The 14,850-nt window shown below is 39.0% G+C and overlaps 1 protein-coding gene across 1 annotated transcript; it reads right to left on the bottom strand.

Annotated features, from left to right (window-relative positions):
* Positions 1–11,766: 11,766 nt before the first annotated feature.
* Positions 11,767–13,859, bottom strand: ascl1a (achaete-scute family bHLH transcription factor 1a). Its single transcript, XM_039760544.1, has 2 exons — positions 12,880–13,859; positions 11,767–12,737 (listed from the first exon to the last, which is right to left on the bottom strand). The coding sequence occupies exon 1, from the start codon at positions 13,517–13,519 to the stop codon at positions 12,893–12,895; it is 627 nt and encodes a 208-aa protein (XP_039616478.1). The 5' UTR covers positions 13,520–13,859; the 3' UTR covers positions 11,767–12,737; positions 12,880–12,892.
* Positions 13,860–14,850: the final 991 nt, after the last annotated feature.

Genomic DNA, 14,850 nt, shown 5'->3' with positions numbered 1-14,850 from the left:
AAGGAATGAGTTTGTGGCTGGCGGCTGGACTCGTCATGCCTGTTTCTCCTTCATACAGCAATGTCTCCGTCGGGCAGCCTATTATCACAAAAAGGTCCAAGCATGACTATGTTGGAAAAACAGTACACAGTCACGTAATTTGACATGTCCAACAGGTTTCTGTCATTTAAATTCATGAGATCAGCAACTTTAGTCAGAAAACCTGACATACCCTGCAACTAGAAGTTATATAATGTGACATCACCTTTAATGTAAATATAACTAAACTAAACTGTCATAGATTTGTGAGTATTCTTTGAATTAATTACACATCACATTGAATTGTGGGTTATACAGGTATTTCATTATCCTTTGCTGTAGACTCCAGCTTCCTGCAAACACACACCAAGTAAATGAATTCATGAAACTGAAGGATGAATGAAAAATGAACTGTAATTGATACAGATTGCAGCTATGAATTTCCACCTTTAATCAGAATATTACATAATGCTAATATAATGAAATGAATTTAAGTGTAACTAATCTCCAAGCTACACTAAATATGGAGAAACTTAAAATGCTGTAAAGAATACTTATGTGTGAATACTTTTAAATCTCAAAGTAATACATGTTCCTACATTAAAAAGAATGTTTCAAATATTTATACTCTGTGAGGTATTGAAGATGTCTGCATACTAAATAAAAATTATAATTAAAAACTTATATGTAATGAATGGCTTCATAAACAAAACAAATAAATTGCAGTTATAGAAAGATATTTCATTTTCCGGGATGGTATGTGATTATTTTACTAAAATCAGCAGAGGACTGCATGAAAACAAAGCCATAGTGTGCTGTCTATGGTACTGAAAGATACAGTAGCCAAACACAGTAGCGACAGCTAGAACATCAGCAAAAGGCAAGCTCTGGTCATTATCAAAAAGCCTCTGTGTTCACCATTGCCAGGACTTACAACTGTGGATGTAAAAAACAAATCAGTGCATGTTGCTAAAGAAATATACTGATTTCTAAATATTAACACTGAAATTCAAAGGTGAAGCTAAAGGTAACAGTTCCTAAATATTTTAGTAGATTTACTAACAAAAAGAATATCATGCACAAAAAATATATGAAGTTATAAAATACACTAAGATGAGTGAGTGCAGCTTTTAAATTAAATAAAATGATAATGCTCCCTTTTATTACAAGATATTTGTTCACAGCTTCAGCACTACAACTATGAATTACACCCTTAAGTGATGGCATGGCAGTAATGGTGTTAATTTGTGTCTACTATATTTTCATATTTCTTTTTCAGGGTAATAACATTCAGGATGCTCTAAATATTTATATAGTGTGCAGCATCTGATTAGCTGATTATTTGTAATTTCCAGTATGTATACAAAAAAAGACAACTCTTAATTTACAAGCCAGCAACCCTAATTGACTAATTGGTTATTTGGCTTTAGCTGATCTCTGTTAACATTCAGTGGGCGTTCCTGCTGCTTCCTTATGCTCTCTCTTCCATCTTTTCAGACCCTTAACAAAACACCAGCATTTTTACCTCTTAGCTTTTTTTGAAAATCGCCTGTGCCAGAGACGCTGCCACTCTTGTCTTAAACAACACAAATTGTAACGCCCGCCATTGAATCTTCGCATTGTAAGCAGAATTTCCGGAACACAGATGATTTCTGAGAACTAAATGAGAGTGGCTAGGCATTTTTTTTAAATAAGAGCCTCCCCTAAGCCTGCACCATTACCATGGTCAGTGTTTGCCATGGACCCTTTAAAAGGGCTATTGTTGAGTGTTGCCAGGTATTCCTTAGCAACAGCAATGCTGAGCTTTTTTACTATTTATATAAGGAACTTGCTTGTCAACAGGGCACTACTACAGTTTTTGTCCTTTGCATTTTTTGAAATAGAAGACACAATAACAGTCAGAAGTTCCTTTTCAGACATCTAAAAACTGGATGCATAACACTTTTATAAAGAATAATTTTGAATTCAGTGTTATGCCTCTCAGAACTATTTTATTTTATTTAAGGTTTTACTTACTATTGCACCAATGAAACATTTTAATTCCTTTATATATTTTCAAAAAGTATACATTGTGTCTATATTTATATAAATGAATGATTTTTAATACATTTTGTATTAAAAAGTTTAACATTACCATGTTTAATCGTCTTTGTGCAGAGCTATATTTGTAGAATTTCCTGTCATTTACAAAAATTCAGAAATTCAAATACATAAAATAAAATGATATATACAAGATTTTATAGGGGACACATTATCTGAAAAACAGTATATGTTATTTTACACCATATTGCTGCCCCCAATCACATACACTTTGAAATAGACAGCAAATTACAAAACACTTGAATATTATAGTAAAATAACATTTAATTTGACTTTTAATGCTGATTTAAGCTGTTAAGACACACAATTAGCACATAACCTAAACAAGATCCTCTGGTAACCATCCATCCATTATCAAACCCGCTATATCCTAACTACAGGGTCTCGGGGGTCTGCTGGAGACAATCCCAGCCAACATAAGCCAGGAAACAAACCCAGGCAGGGCGCCAGCCCATCGCAGGATACACACACACACCAAGCACACACTAGGGGAAATTTAGAATCACCAATGAACCTAAACTGTATGTCTGTGGGAGGAAACCAGAGCATCCGGAAGAAACACATGCAAACATGGGCAGAACATGCAAACTTCCATGCAGGGAGGACTCGGGAAGCGAACCCAGGTCTCCTTACTGCTAGGCAACAGCGCTACCACTGCGCCAATGTGCCACCCCTGTATTAATAGCTAGAGACCCACAAGGGAAAAATAAAATAGTTTTTTATTCCTAACCTTTCAACAATCTATTTGTTTTAGATGTTTGTCCCATGTATACCGCTGGGCATGCATTGCATGGGATGCTATGAACTGTGTTTCTTGTCTCTGTTGTTGATTTTTTGCTTTTAGCATAGAAAAGGACAATCTGTAAAGTGTTTGCCCATTTTGGGCAATGCCATCAGAAAACCCACAGTTTCTGATTTATGCATATACAAATTCCACCAAATACACATTTAACTGGGACACCGTGAAAGAAAAATTCAGGCCCATTACTAAAAGTGCCAGAGAGTTGGCTGAATGTTGGCTTCCTAATGAAAATGCTATTAACAGACACTTGGACTTGAACCCATATGCAGGCTTAAAAGGATGAACATCCAAGAATAAAAAAGACTTTATGACCAACAACTTCTGAACCCCACCTTATTAATCTACCTCACCTAACAACCTCCCCCTCCTCCACCACCCTTCACTTGCTATAAATTGCCTTTGATTTCTATATGTCTAATCATTTTCCTCTGATAATGACACCTGGCAGGTTGTCGAAAGCATAGGAATAAAAACTATTTTAAGATACGCAAGTCATTTTCTCCCTTTGTGGATCTCTAGATATAAATATGCAACTCTATAACAAACCTTCACTTTGCTGCTCAAGATGCCAGCCTTCATTATTTACGCATTTTTGTAGTCTACTTGCTAATAACAATGTAATAATGATAAGAAGACAAATAAGAAGACAAAAAATACAAATAAATAATATGATAATTAATATCTACTCTCTATATACTGTATAAAATGCTAAGCCTAAGCCTAAAAGTGCAACGATTTTGTGCAACAATTTTATGTGATGTTTTTATGTCACTTTTTTGTCACCCTTTAAATCTGGCTTATTTTAAAACCTACATACATACAGTACAGTGGGATGCAAAAGTTTGGGCAACCTTGTTAATAGTCATTATTTTCCTGTATAAATCGTTGGTTGTTAAGCTAAAAAATGTCAGTTAAATATATCATATAGGAGACACACACAGTGATATTTGAGAAGTGAAATGAAGTTTATTGGATTTACAGAAAGTGTGCAATAATTGTTCAAACAAAATCAGGCAGGTGCATAAATTTGGGCACCGTTGTCATTTTATTGATTCCAAAACTTTTAGAACTAATTATTGGAACTCAAATTGGCTTGGTAAGCTCAGTGACCCCTGACCTACATACACAGGTGAATCCTATAATGAGAAAGAGTATTTAAGGGAGTCAATTGTAAGTTTTCCTCCTCCTTTAATTTTCTCTGAAGAGTAGCAACATGGGGGTCACAAAACAACTCTCAAATGACCTGAAGACAAAGATTGTTCACCATCATGGTTTAGGGGAAGGATACAGAAAGCTGTCCCAGAGATTTAAGCTGTCTGTTTCCACAGTTAGGAACATATTGAGGAAATGGAAGACCACAGGCTCAGTTCAAGTTAAGGCTCGAAGTGGCAGACCAAGAAAGATTTTGGATAGACAGAAGCGACGAATGGTGAGAACAGTCAGAGTCAACCCACAGACCAGCACCAAAGACCTACAACATCATCTTGCAGCAGATGGAGTCACTGTGCATCGCTCAACCATTCGCGACTTTACACAAGGAGATGCTGTATGCGAGAGTGATGCAGAGGAAGCCTTTTCTCCGCCCACAGCACAAACAGAGCCGATTGAGGTATGCTCAAGCACATTTGGACAAGCCAGCTTCATTTTGGAATAAGGTGCTGTGGACTGATGAAACTAAAATTGAGTTATTTGGGCATAACAAGGGCGTTATGCATGGAGGAAAAAGAACACAGCATTCCAAGAAAAACACCTGCTACCTACAGTAAAATATGGTGGTGATTCCATCATGCTGTGGGGCTGTGTGGCCAGTGCAGGGACTGGGAATCTTGTCAAAGTTGAGGGACGCATGGATTCCACTCAGTATCAGCAGATTCTGGAGACCAATGTCCAGGAATCAGTGACAAAGCTGAAGCTGCGCGGGCTGGATCTTTCAACAAGACAACGACCAAACACTGCTCAAAATCCACTAAGGCATTCATGCAGAGGAACAAGTACAACGTTCTGAATGGCCATCTCAGTCCCCAGACCTGAATATAATTGAAAATCTGTGGTGTGAGTTAAAGAGAGCTGTCCATGCTCGGAAGCCATCAAACCTGAATGAACTAGAGATGTTTTGTAAAGAGGAATGGTCCAAAATACCTTCAACCACAATCCAGACTCTCATTGGAGCCTACAGAAAGCGTTTAGAGGCTGTAAGTTCTGCAAAAGGCGAATCTACTAAATATTGATTTCATTTCTTTTTTGTGGTGCCCAAATTTATGCACCTGCCTGATTTTGTTTGAACAATTATTGCACACTTTCATTTCACTTCTCAAATATCACTGTGTGTGTCTCCTATATGATATATTTAACTGACATTTTTTATCGTAACAACCAATGATTTATACCGGAAAATAATGACTATTAACAAGGTTGCCCAAACTTTTACATCCCACTGTATGTTTGGTATCATTCTTTTCAGAATTGATCAAACTCCCGAGAGACGAGACTTTGTGCCAACAGATTTAACCACGTCCGGGGCCAGAAATAAAAGACAAAGAGTAGATGACAAAGACAGCTGCTGTACAGGCTTTAAATGTTTCAAGCACGAGATACAGATCATGCAGCACAGCAGCAGCAGTAAGCCAGCAGCTGATCGAGCAAAGAGGAGGTAAAAAAAACTGCATTTGTTTCCGATTGTATCACCATTTAAGAGGGGATTTCGGAGAAGCGGTCATGTCTCCTTGGGGTGCGCTCAGCCCCCCTCTTCACAACACGAGCAGCAGAGATGCAAATTGGTTGGTGTGTAGCACAGGCAGGGGGGTTTGGCAAGCGAAGTGAGCAGGGGGTAAGCCCCCTAGTAATTACTATAAATAAAATTACAAGAATAAACTGTGTTTCACATTCTCATAACTGTAAACCTACTTTTGCCCATATTTGTGTGTGTGTGTGTGTGTGAACAGGCATCTTAACTGGGAAGGAGGATAATTTATTACCCGGACGGGAGGCCAGTGTAGAGAAATAACCCAGCCGGTATGATATAACAGATGGACCAGTGGGACCCGAAAGTCGGCAACACTTCCATTCCCCCATATGCCAAGTGGCAGAGGCCCTCATATAGCAACCCAGTTGAGACACCCACAGGGCTGTTGAGGAGATAGAGTCCAGAAATGTAGCCCTGTCGGTGTACTGACAGAGGGCTCTGTCAGGAGAGGACCTAAGTAGTTTCTTTATTGCCCATAAATGCTTCCTAGAAAACATGACGTGGTACTGGAAGCATTCTTGGGTCTGGCTTAAAAGGAGCCTGCTGCCTCACATTGTGGAGTCAGAGTTGGGAGGCAGCGGACATCACTCAGTGGAGGGAGTAAGGTGGAAGAAAAAAAAAGAAAAGAAAAAAATTGTGGATCAACTTTCTGCACCTCTTTTTTATTATTTGATTTAATTTTTTGATGCATCATACTCTACTTTAATCATATATCCATGGTGAATAGAGTCAGTCTCCAAAACAAACCAAAATCCACACAAAATTCACATAATCCAGCAGCAGTATACTGATACAAAGAAACAATATTAAATTAAATAGTAATAAAAATGAAAAAAATGAAAAAAATTAAAATAAAATTAATGTTAGCATTTACTCCCCCGGGTGGAATTGAAGAGTCGCATAGTGTGGGGGAGGAACGATCTCCTCAGTCTGTCAGTGGAGCAGGACAGTGACAAAAGTCTGTCACTGAAGCTACTCCTCTGTCTGGAGATGACACTGTTTAGTGGATGCAGTGGATTATTCATGATTGACAGGAGTTTGCTTAGTGCCCGTCGCTCTGCCACAGATGTTAAACTGTCCAACTTTAATCCTACAATAGAGCCTGCCTTCTTAACAAGTTTGTCCAGGCGTGAGGCGTCTTTCATCTTTATGCTGCCACCCCAGCACACCATCGCATAGAAGAGGGCACTCGCCCCAACCGTCTGGTAGAACATCTGCAGCATCTTACTGCAGATGTTGAAGAATGCCAACCTTCTCAGAAAGTATAGTCTGCTCTGACCTTTCTTACATAGAGCATCAGTATTGGCAGTGTAGTCCAATTTGTCATCCAGCTGCACTCCCAGATATTTAAAGGTCTGCACCCTCTGCACACAGTCACCTCTGATGATCACAGGGTCCATGAGGGGCCTAGGCCTCCTAAAATCCACCAAATTTACAAAAAAAATATTTTACTGTATATTTTTGTACAAGACTGCAAAACTACATTTTAAACAAAAATCAATTATTCCCCTGGTTTCCAACTTGAGAGCATGCTGGAAAGTAAACATTTTAAAGACATCATCAAAAAGAAAACATATAATTGTGTTTGTTTTCAAAGCAATGATAGCATAGCTCTTTGTGGACTTGTGTTTGAAGGCTTGTAAAAAGACTGAAATCTGGTCACTGTAGTGTCTTTGAAGATATTTTATATTCCTTCTAAGATATAATACTTGGTACGGTGACACACATAATAGAGGGAGTGGATAGCTGTGCAAGTAGACGTCAGACTTTTTTTTTTTACTTATGCTGTTGGTTGATAAAGATTATCTGTGCCTGTCACTTTGCATTAATAGCACTGGATCCAAATTAATCAGATTCAGAACTCTGAAAACAAAGAAAGTATTTTGTCAGGATAATAGCTAAGAGACCATAGAAGTAGGGGCTTATTATTTTCACAAGATTTTTTTTTATTCATTTTTGGGATAGATATAAAAGAAGCAGAGAAATCTGGGCTTTGCAGTTTGCAAATGAGCCTGCTGCCAGTTGCACTTCTCAGCAAGATAAGAACAGAATGGAGTTTGCAGAAATGCTTAGCTATCTCTTAACAATCCTCCTTATTGGTGGGCCCCTTGGTAACAGCCTGGAAAATCTGCAAAAGGAATGTGAGTTTATAGTCTGGTGTTGATTGTCATTATGGTCACCAAATTGCACGGCTGCTCATTAATCATAGACCAGGAAAGGCAATCACCGAGAGAAAAAAATCCTGATGAACTGAATAGAGCGCAGGAGAAATAATGTCTGGTAAATCATGTTTAACATTCAAACCTTGCCTATAAAGATAGGAGGGATGAAAAAGGCCCCTTTCTAAATAGAAAACTTCTACTTATCTTTGATTTGCATTCAGCTACACTGAATAGTCCTTAAGCCTGTTATTTAATTCATTTGGTGCTGGGTCTAGCACAATACATACCCTACCAGAGACCTATACAGCCTGTGACCCCCAAAACCAGTCTTTTTAAGGCAGTTCCACGTCATTTGTGCATTTGAACCCAAGTAGATTTCAATGCGGGCCCTTCCACAGACATCTTTTTTTCTTTTGCAATGAAAGAAACTGCCTAAAACCACTGAAGCGAAAAAAAAGTAAAAGGAAGAAATGACTTGAAAATCAATCTTCAGGGCCCACCCAAACCCTCTTTCACTTATATATGCACAAAGAAAGTTACATATATTAAAGTGAGCTTTTGCATATGTGACCATTTGCTGAAAAAAATATATATATATATATGTATATATAAATATATATATATATATATATATACACACACACACAATTATATGTATAGCAATATAAAATATATACAGAATTTACTGTTATCTATCTATGAAACATCACACACAAGCACACACATTGTTGTATTTATGAAAAACAGTTGCAGGATTTTGTGCTCAAATAAAAAGATAAAGCAAACTGAGCATATAAAATTTTGCTGAATCGCACTGTAATACTGTGCATTTCCTTTTTGCTTTGTTATGATTAAGTATTTTTCAGATACTCATAAATGTATCATAGTTAATATTTAATTTAATTCAACTGTATTTATTACAATACTTTCCAGAGATTACAAATTGTATCATCACAAGTCACTTCACAAAGCACGAGCAGTGTAAATTATTTTTGAACACTGAGTACTTTAAACTGTAAAGGGAACTGCAGCATTGGATAAAGACTTTATTTTTCAATAAAAAATGAATATGCAAAAGATATCGGATTCTCTAGAGTATAACGTTTCATACAATTCAGTACCCAAACTTTGTAATTTCTGGGTAGCTAATGTATACAAAATATGGTAAAATGTGTTTAGTTATACATACATTTTTTTATATTGTCTTAAAATTCTAAGAAACGGTCTTCATATTTGCTGCAATAACGCAAAGTTTATATTTGGCTCAATTATCTTTTATACTTACATACTAACTGCTTATTATATAGCACATTTGATAATATCTATCTATCTATCTATCTATCTATCTATCTATCTATCTATCTATCTATCTATCTATCTATCTATCTATTGCTTTTGTATTTTTCTTAAATACTACGTTTCATGATAAAGCCACTGGACAATTTTGGCGAAGCGTATCTGTCGCAATCCTACGCTTTTTCTGACCTGTCTGGAAAAAAATGCAATTTGATATGGCGTTTCTTTTTGTGCTCACGCTTGACAAGGTCGCAGAAGAACGCGATAATGGTTTTTGACAGGCGGACGGACCGTAATTGTTAGGGCTTCTCAGTTTTTCTATTGGCTCTTTCAAATTCTAGCAAAGGCGAGCTACAAAACAATGTAGAGCTCTTGGTTTAAAATGGAGGCGTTTCCTAGACAAGACCCCTGATTTTGCTAAATTTAATCCAGGTTTAATATCTGAAACACCATTAAATGCTTGGCGTGGAAGTGCACAAAAACGATTGAAAATGAAAGTCTCAGAGCGCGGCTCCTTCTCTGGTTGGCTAACTGGCTGAATAAACTTGTATATTTCGTGGGTTATTCAGTACTGTATTTAACTTTGTAATAATTCCCCCTTTGATATGGATAAGAAGGAACCGCCGGAATGTGGATTTAAAAAACATGAACAGGGCAGATGTTAGAGAATTTTTCACTTACTCAAATCAACTATGTATCCAGTAGTTTCTTCTCTACGCACCCTCTTATCTGCTCAGACACATCTAAGCAGCCGTGTTAGCAGCGTTGCTACCACAATAACTTTTCGGCTTATTACCATTAGAAATGACAACAAGAGCTCCAGCAACCGGAGTGTAAAGTAAACGGTTTGAGTTGAAAGTTTGAGATAGAGCACCTCCCTTTCAAACAATTTGGCAGATGCACGGAGATGTCGGAAGTCGCGCGCTGCTGACAGAAGGCACATGCCAACAGCCAATCAGCGCTCTGATGTGACTGGTGCGCCGCTTGGCCACCTCCCCCAAGCCTCCCACTCTAGCCCTTCACAACACAAGGCACGAGCGCACCATCCAGTTTTCACACACAAAGCCTACTAATAAAGCGCAGAATCCTTTTGTAAAGCAAGGATTTATAGAATGTAAATCGCAATATTTTAACACAACATGACATTTAATATTAAGCTCTTTATTAGTTTACTCATTTTAAATGTATTACAGAAAAATTATGATTTACCTCTTAGTTCAGAAAACCTAAAATCAAAGAAGAATGAAATCAATAACATACACTGTAAAGTTTCACGATAAAATAAGCATCTTAAACAACTACTACTGAACATTGGTCAAATTTGGCTGGACCTCCAAACCAGATAAATGAAATTATGTGACTACAGGTATTACATCCTGTTTTTTTTTAATTTGGAGTGGACATTTTTGAAAGAGTTACATCAAGAAAAACGAACGAGCTGATATAATTATTTTCTGTCTCGACGATACTCATTGGAATTTGAGTAACTGAATTACAACAGACAGGCGACTCCAGTCTAAAAAGCAGCCTTCCAAACTCCGTGCACCGAAAGTCTGTAAGATTTGCACAACGATGCAAGCGCTGGTTTCTGATTTATGGACTTGGACTAATGCTGACTGAATGCTTCTTGTAAGGTTGCAGTGAAAGGGCTTCCCTTTTTAATTCAAGAAAGGGCTTTGTGTTGCTAAGCGATTAGAGCAGATGTAATGAGATTTAGGCCAATCTAGCTTTGCCCTTTCTTATCACCAGATTTATTTATTTATTTACGGTATTTTCCGACTGCATTCAATTCTCCACTAAATAGCCGAACACGCACACAATTTCTGTTGGAACGGAGTACACTTTTAAATGATGTCACAGAAAATAGTAGACCTATGTTATGGACAGAAATGTATCCGGCAGCGGATTCTTTTTAAGAATGGATAATCCATCCGCCGATTGTGAATGGTGCAGACTGACTTTCACCGATGGCAAAGGGTCTCTGACAGAAAGCGATGCCCTACATGAGCAGTAGATATGTTTAGTTGTAAAAGAAAACTTCTCAAGATGTTGGGAATGTCTGATCCGTCGTTAAGGGCCAGTGATCCTTCATATGAGCACTATGCGAGGGTATTCAAGTCACGTCCATGCTTGCTTGGCAACGAACGAACAAACTAACTTTGGAGCCCGCTAGATGTGTTTAAATCAAGCCCGAAACACTAGACGACCATTCCCAAAAACCCCCACCACCACCACTCCACCCCTCCCGTTCAACAAGATACGCACAGACCACACTCGTAAAACAAAAAGTTCAACCTCAGCACCATTCGTGTGCTACATGTACGCTTGTGAAAATCCTGTCTTCCTGCATGTCATAATATTTTAAAAAGCTCATTGTTCCAAACATTCCAGTGGCATAATCCTGCGTTTCGTAATGTCCCTTCAGCTGAGACTCTGTGGCGAAAGTCCGCCCTTTAAGAATTCACGTCTCAAGCAGTGAGGGGCTGCTGCATGTAACAATTCATCCGTGGTCGTCTGAATGAACCACTAATTTGCAAATGACACATAGTACTCATTTTTCTGCCCAATTACCTGTGTGAAAAAATCGAATGCTAAATAACTACTATGAAGACACTGGACATTTTTTTTTTACTGTTTTATTACGAAACTATAATATAGGAAACATGGTTATATGGGTTATCTGTAATTTTGTAATAACCCCAGTAGCAAAAGGCAATGGTATCAGTAGTATAAAAGGCAGTGTAAAAACAACTGGTTGCCATTGATCTGCGTTTGGACAATAGCTGCATAAATCTTGTTCATTGTGAACAACATACTTTGATGTATATAGCGCCTTTGGTAACCAAGACCAGTTTATAGCGCCTTATCCACTAATACAATAGTATAGGTTTCTTATAAAATAAGACACATTGGTGCTAAAGTACAACTGTAGGAGTTCACTTTCCTACATAACATATAGAAGCATTTTTTTAAATGCCATTTGCGAAAGTAAAGTAGACTACATGTCTAAATACAAGGAGGTAATAAGCAGTACACATTTTAAAGTATCATCAGGATATACACAGATTAAAAGCATTTATACAAAATGTCTATAAATTTCTCTGTTTCTCTTATATACAAAAATAGCTTAATATATTCCAAAAACAAGATTAGCATACAAATAGAATTTCTTATAATAAAACTTATGAAAGATTGGAAGCGTTTTAGAATTAGAAAACATGACAAGTTTACGAAAGATGGCGTAACGTTCTTTGATTGGGTTTAGCATAGTTTGGACAAAAATATTTCAAATGTTTCTTTCTTCTTCTGTCTTTGCCAAAGATTAAGAGTAGAAGACTTCTCTTTAAGGCGAGTGCTTTCATAAAAGAAGATGCGCCCAGTCTCTGCCGAAAGTCCTCGATAAAAGGCAAACTGTTTCTGCTCTGCAGGACGACCCTTGGCACATTTTTTGGGCACGAAAGCTGGCCCTTGTAAGTCCCTTTCTTCCAGTGGACAACTGGAGTGCAAATACATTGCTTCAAAGTTCTGAGTACAGCGATGCCCCTCTTTTTCTGTTTGTTTTGTTTTCCAGGTTGACCGGGGGTAAATCTTCCCAGGGGGCTAGTGTTTTATGCTCCTGCAACCACAAACAAAAAGCAGGTTAGTTCTGTACAGTTCGCTCCTTTTACCCACTTCTGCATCGCACTTGTTTTACGGTGATGCTCTTCCACCCTGTAAAGTGCGCCACATTCGCTCAAGCTACCGAACTGCGTACACACCTGCTGCACAGTTTCAAAACCAGTTGGTGAAGTCTAGCAGCTCCTGCTCTTCCGGACTCAAAGGATCATAAGACCCTTCGTCTGATGAATAGGAGGAGACAGGTGAGCCTGCCATAGAGTTCATATCGTTCGAGTAGCTCTGAGAGATCGTTGGAGAGAGGACTCCAGACTGAAAAGCCGCACTGACTGCATCGTGCTCGTCCAGAAGCTGTTGCAGAGCCCTGATGTACTCCACGGCCGATCGCAACGTCTCCACTTTGCTCATCTTCTTGTTTGCAGCGCCGTTGGGAACGTGCTCCCGGAGTGTGGCGAAACCCATGTTAACCAACTTCACTCGGTTTCTTTCCCTCTCGTTGCGTCTTGCCACCGCAGCCGGCTGTTGTTGTGGAAGGCTGTACCCGAAGCCAGCAAAGTTGAGCCGCCTTTTACAACGCAGAAGCTCCGGAGAAGATGAGCGCTGTCTCTTGATTTGCTTGGAGGCGGACTTGTCCCCACCGTTGCTGCTGTTGCTACTGTTACTGCTACACTGGCTGTCAGTAGGACTCAACTGCACATTCTGGGCAGCAGCGGCGAAAAAGCAAGCTGGCGGCATGAACTGCGGCTGGCTGGCGTTGATTTCCATCTTGGCAGTGACATCCATTGGCAGTAGCTATGGGTAGAAATCGAAATGCTAGTGCGTGTAAGGGAGAGAGAGAGAGAGACAGGGAGAGGGAGGGAGAGAGAGAATCTCGTAGTCCCCCTTTCTTTTTTCCCAGAGCGCGTGAAGACAGTGCGTCAAGCTCGTGGCGCTCGCGTGTTCCTTAATGTGTGCACTTGGGTTGTTTTTCTAAGGGCAATCGCACCGACTCTTGCCTTGCACACTCCCCAATCTGGAATGAGTGTTCTGTGTCGCCAGTTGTGGGTTTTTCAATACACACACAGAGACGTGCACACACACTTCCCCCACACGCTGTCCTGACCACGCCTCCACTTACAACTCGCATTCACCTTCAGCTTCAATTGTTGTTCCAACGCGTACGCCGGACGCGTGCCACTCCAACCGCTGAATAAACAACACCCATCAGAGTGGGACCTGGACGAGCCCAAAGCACCTCGCTCTTTCCAAGGGATGCCGATGAGATACGCTAAGCAGGCTCGGCCACTTTTTGCATTGCTCACTCTGGCGTATTCAAGACTTTCCAATTCTTTTTTTAACACCACCTGTACCTGCTTTACAATCTTGTTTATTTGCAACAGGTGCACCTCCGTCTTTGTTACACACGACTGCAGACTGATCTTTCTTTCTTTCTTTCGAGTACAGTCGCCTAATCAGAAACTTTTTTAATGGTAGCATGCAAGCACTTGCTATCAAATAAAGGTGCATAAATTTGTCCGTTGTCATTGTTACACGATTTCCGTTTTCTTTCTTTCTATCTTTAATTTGAAACTTTTCATTGGCATAATGCAAACACTAGTTGTCAAATAAATGCGATGCATTCATTTGAAATTCACTTTATCCCTAAACTTTAAAATACCGAATACAAGTCAAAATACCAGTCAAAACACAATCATTCTTCACAAAAGTATATATACTTTTATATACATATTGAAAGCCAAATCCAATGTTTGGTCATAACATGTACCAGCAGAGCGGATGACACTCCATTACGTACAAAGCATCCACTCGTCCGTTTTATAAATTCTCACTTATAAAAATGCTTTTGTGTGGAATATGAATACATAACAGCAGTAACGGGTACAAGGCTAGAAAGAGACCTGGACGGGATACCTGGCCACCACTTTCCTCGATTTTTAAGAAGTGTCAGTTTCCCCTAGATAGACCGCAGGGTTAATTATCAAAACTGAGACAAGTTCACAAGTTCGCCCGAGTATATGTGTGAAATTATTACTTTGGAAACTAAGAAGTTCACATTCCCTTGCTGCTCGATTCGGCTGGTTTATTGTTTGATTTCTCCTCAGTATAAAATCCCT

This window comes from Polypterus senegalus, chromosome 8 (assembly GCF_016835505.1).
Source record: "Polypterus senegalus isolate Bchr_013 chromosome 8, ASM1683550v1, whole genome shotgun sequence".
NCBI classification, from domain to species: Eukaryota; Metazoa; Chordata; class Cladistia; order Polypteriformes; family Polypteridae; genus Polypterus; species Polypterus senegalus.
This window is presented reverse-complemented; position numbering and strand designations above follow the sequence as displayed.